Raw genomic sequence first — 5094 nt, forward strand, 5'->3', positions numbered from 1 at the left:
GAGAATTCACTAGCAAAAATGCTTCGTTCATTTTTTGGTATAAATGAATGATACATTTTTTGTTCCAGGAATTGGAACAAGGTTAGAAAATCTTTCCTGAAGAAATTTTTCAGCCTCTGAATAGTCATTTTCAGTTGAATAGATAAATTCCCAATCTTTTTTAAATTGGGTTTTCACCTTTTGCGACACAGCCCAGTCGAAAAATTGTTTGGCGTTATTAATTTCTGCTGACTTTCTAATACTAGCATCTCTAGCCATTCGCTTAATGTCAAATTTCAAAAATGTATGCAACCATGAAAATGATTTTAAAATATGGCACTTTTTCCCAACCTCACATGGAAAAGATCTTTGTGATAGTATCGGTGGCAACAAAAAATAAATTAAAAAGCCCGATAATGGCATCAAATCAGCATTATCGCTGCTTGTAAACTTTATATCAGCACGTGCAATGCATACAAGCCCCATATTAGCATTACAAATGCTTTCAAGCATTTATAATAAATAGCATTATTCTCAGTTCTATATGCGCATATAAGGCCATTACAATGCATAGAAGCATTTATATATTTTAACAGCCTACAAGCCTTATATAAGCAGTTTTAGTGCTTATAATTTATTCGTAAACACTTTGGAAAGTAAATAAAACTCGATAACAAAACCAACATGGATGTAAACAAGTGGAAACAAACATTAAAAAGTGGAAATTATAGACGGAAAGTGAATGCCTATCGAAAAACAGATAATTTGAAGTGTGACGCTTCTGATAATATTGATGTTGCGGCTGCTAGAATACCCGAATCTGTATCGTCCGATTTCACGTGTCTAAATGTATCCATGGAATGCGACGATATAAGCTCTGTTGATTCCGACGGTACCCATAGTTCAGAACAGATTTCCAGCGAAGATGGGGACATTTCATTTCTTGATGCTTCATTCGCTGAAGAATCAGCAGAAACTGATTTCCAAGTGGAAACTTTGCCTTCATCCCTACGAAACTGGAGTATGGAGCATAATATTTCACTTTTCGTATTGAAACCGCTGTTGGAAAAATTGAGCCAACTAGATAAAACAGTTCCGAAGTGTCCAAGACGGCTTCTCCGTACTCCAAGGCTCAATTCTACAATCGTCGATATAAGTGGGGGACAATATTGGCGTCAGGGTTTAGGTAACTGTAAGAATTTCCATCTTTATGGTTATACATATTAATGTCAATTTCTATTTTAGAAAATTGTCTTCGTAAGCACTTTGTGGAACTGAGCAAGCCGACGTTGGTGAACATCTACATTAATATAGATGGATTGCCTTTGTTCAAAAACGGCACTGATCAAGTTTGGCCGATATTGTTTAACATTCACGAGGATAGATACTTCAAACCAATGATCATCGGAATTTTTCACGGAAAGGGTAAACCCAAAAAAGTGGAAGAATTCTTAGGCCCCTTTGTGAATGAAGTACTCCCAATATTGAAATCTGGCATCATAATTGATGGATTTACGTTATCTGTTAAAATCCGAGCGTTTATTTGTGACTCGCCAGCCAGAGCCTTCGTGAAAGGTAAATTTCATTTGATATTTCTACATGCGTTGAAGCTCTAATATTTTCTCACTAATAATATTTCAGGAGTAGTAAATTTCAACGCGTTTCATGGATGTTTAAAATGCTGTACCATTGGGCAACATTCGACACTACTTCGAACAAACATTTTCCCTCAAACATTTGCCGCCAAAAGGACCGATAACGATTTTCGATATGGTGTCTATGAAGAGCACTACCAAATTTACAAAATTCGTGAAGACGGAAAAATCGAAAAGTATCCCGTTGTTTCGCCGCTTCTTCGATTGCCAATCGATATAATAGAAGACGTGATTGTGGCAGATTTGCTGCACCTTCTGCATCTTGGCATTATGAAAAGATTACTTCTGTCATACAAAGATGGCCACAATGGAAGCGACGAAAGTAAATGGCCAATTAGAGTCGTCGAGAAAATATCAGAAATTCTTAGAACAATTAAGCTTCCAATAGAAATACATAGAGCAATGCGTGGAATTGATTGTTTAACCCATTGGAAAGCATCTGAATGTGCATCATTCTTACATTACGTTGGTATTATTCTTCTTAAGCATTTTATCAACCAGGAGCACTTTCAAAATTTTTGCAATCTATTTTGTGCAGTAACAATTTGTTCAGCGAGCTATTATGAACCATGTTTGCCTGTTGCTCAAAATTTATTTGAAGAGTTCATTTCTAATTATTATGCGCTATTCAATTCCTTTACCAGCAATATTCATAATTTAGTACATATTGTGGAAGAGGTTATACGATTTGGCCCATTGCCATCTATTTCTTCTTATCCGTTCGAAAACCAACTATTTCAGATAAAGAAATTAGTCTGATCAGGCAAACTTCCATTACAGCAGATTATAAACCGACTTACCGAAAAAGTATAGTTTTCAAGAATCTGTAAGTGAGCGAGTAGAAAATTTTCCTGTTTTTAAAAATCCATTGTCGTCTGATCGCGATAAATTTTCTTGCGTGCACTTGACTAGTGAGTTTACTTTAGCTAGGAAATTTCTTGACAAATGGTTTCTAACTAAAGGAAGAAATATCGTTGCTATGCAATTTGGAACTATAGAAAGTATTCACGGAGCGGAAATAGCAGATTTTGTAAATCTATTCGATTATCCATTAAATTCTCCATGTTTGAATGCCTATAAAGCAAACAATGGCTACATGCTTCTGGGAACAAAGTTATACGACTTCAAAGAAATCTTATGTAAATTAGTAGCGGTAGTGGTGTTGGATGAAACAGCATTTATTCCTCTGTTGCATACATTACCTGCGTATGACCGATTGTAATGTTTGGCGATCGTGTTCGTTTATTAGTTTTTAATTTTTCAATAAGTGCAAGTGTTTCGAATGGAATTTTTCGAATAAAATATATGAAAAAATGTATATCTTACTGATTGTATTTATTGGAGTTCTTATTCAGAAAGATACATAGGGTTAACAATAGCAACTCACGGTGTTTCATTTAGCGGGAAGAAAACCATCGTAAATGACGTCCACATTTTCGTCGATATAGTTTTGATCCGAATGATTTGGCGAAAATGTATGATCTGGTTCCATAACGAATTCTTGTACAATTATATCTGAACCTTCATCAATAAGTTCTGGAGCAATCTCATGTTGTTGTTGCTTAGGCCTTGTTCGTTTTCTGGCAACAGAAGCTCGGGTGCCCTCAATATCCTCAAAATGTTGCTTCGCATTTTTCAAGCAACGATGAAGAAACTGTTCACATTGCTTCTTCGAGAACGTGGAATCGGAGAATTGCACAACCTTATGGAACATGTCGATAATACCTTCGTATTTGTGAAACGGTATTTTTGAAATTACATTTTCGTTGTGCTTATTACGACTTATTCCACTCCATGAGCATGTCACGAGAAATTCACGATCAAAAAGTAATTTATGATTTGCAAGCATACAGTCAAACCTTCGCCAACATATCGCTGTTTTCCGTGTATCGATCCAAGGTACTGAATAACAGATCGTACAAATTGGTCATTTTTTGACTTCTTTTCCAAGGATTCCATGTCAGCCAGACATTTGACCGGAATTAGTGGGATCTTTCTTACCTCGAGGTTCTCATGTTGTCCAGTTACAACTGGTTGTAGTGTTTGGGTCGCAATAACATCTAGTTTTGCGTTTATTTGAGAAAGCAAAGCCGTATTCCTGCTATTCAATTGCTTGACGCTTTCTACGCAGCTATCGATCTGCTTGGTGTTGTTGTCCACTTTCTCATGCAGTAATAGTACAAGTTGGAGCAAATTGGGCTGCTGAAGTGGTTCGTTCTGAAGAATAGGCGTTCTTAGTCCGGAACTGCTTTTTGTTTCCTTATACTGGGGCTGTGAATGTGATATCGGCATACTACGTATCTTCATGGCATGGTCTTCGCGTTTTCCAGAAGTCTTCAACAACGATTCATCTAGATCAGAAGTGTCTTCCATGTCGTTATCACCTTGATCAAAACCCGTACATGGATGCGAGGATGAAGTTCCTGGACGCGATGCTGAGCTTGATTGAATTTGCTTGAAAAGTTCCGCTGCTGTCGTTGTTTTGCTCAATTTTTTCTTCGGTTCGTCAGTGTCCGATTGGATTTCCATAAGTTTCAGCTCGCGGAATGCCTGGTGAAACACATAAAACTGTAATACTACTCTCATCCAATACTGAACAAAGTTTTGACTTACCTCTGAATAAAGAGCAAAATTATTGCGCTTGATTTTGCATCGGTATGTCCTTAACACAATATTATCCGCTGGAATTTTCGGGTCTTTTTTTGCTTTTTCCAGTAGCCGATAACCAGATACTCCTTTTGGCCAGAAGCAAAGATCACAACCATCTTCTTGACCATCGCCTTGCTCTTCCTGCTTCCAGCCGTTTTTCAGGATCCAGCGTGACGGCAAAACAGAGAGCAGCACTTCTTCGTTTTCGATGGTCTGCACGATCGAGTAATTGTTTGCAGTCATATCTTCTATGAAATAAATGTGACGATAATTTTGATTCTTGCAGAGTTAAACACAACTTACTTGCGAATGATGAAATCTTCAAATTAACATCAAATGTTTAGAATATATGCTTCGAAATGTAAAATTTGTTTTCACGCGCAGTGGTTTTGTTTTGAAATTGACACGTCAAACAGAAGATGGGTGGAACTCTATGACATTGTTGCCAGACCAATTGTTTATAATCTTTAGGTTTATAATTTCTCGTACTTTCGGAATTCCTTCGTTTAAATATATTTATGAAAATATTCAAAATATGATTTGTAAAAATAGATTAGAGCAATAGATTTTGCTATCATTGAAATAATGAAGAAAACCTTAAAAAACCAAAAAGAAACTATAAATAATGATTGGGAGCATAACAGCTTATTGTAACAATTTTTAAAACTTAAATAGTTTAAGATCTCACTTGATTTGTGATAAGGGCCTATAATCAATTCGCAACAAAGTGGGTAGTGTGTTACTTTTGAACATATGAATGGGTTTACACATTATTTGACAACCTTATTATGTAGATGAAATCATCCTCTAT

The 5094-nt window shown here is 36.3% G+C and overlaps 1 protein-coding gene across 1 annotated transcript; it reads right to left on the reverse strand.

Moving 5' to 3' along the window:
• Positions 1-2965: 2965 nt before the first annotated feature.
• LOC110675428 lies at positions 2966-4691 on the reverse strand. Its single transcript, XM_021840405.1, has 3 exons — positions 4587-4691; positions 4248-4531; positions 2966-4184 (listed from the first exon to the last, which is right to left on the reverse strand). Exons 2-3 carry the CDS (start codon positions 4524-4526, stop codon positions 3438-3440), a joined length of 1026 nt encoding a protein of 341 aa, XP_021696097.1. The 5' UTR covers positions 4527-4531; positions 4587-4691; the 3' UTR covers positions 2966-3437.
• Between the last annotated feature and the right edge of the window lie 403 nt (positions 4692-5094).

Source organism: Aedes aegypti, chromosome 2, assembly GCF_002204515.2.
Source record: "Aedes aegypti strain LVP_AGWG chromosome 2, AaegL5.0 Primary Assembly, whole genome shotgun sequence".
Taxonomy (NCBI): domain Eukaryota; kingdom Metazoa; phylum Arthropoda; class Insecta; order Diptera; family Culicidae; genus Aedes; species Aedes aegypti.

Bases quoted from the DNA above. Each gene is read 5' to 3' on its own strand.
- LOC110675428 (XM_021840405.1), bottom strand. From the start codon at position 4,526: ATGACTGCAAACAATTACTCGATCGTGCAGACCATCGAAAACGAAGAA. The intron at 4,185-4,247 runs GTAAGTCAAAAC...GTGTTTCACCAG, and splicing joins ATTTTGCTCTTTATTCAGAG to GCATTCCGCGAGCTGAAACT.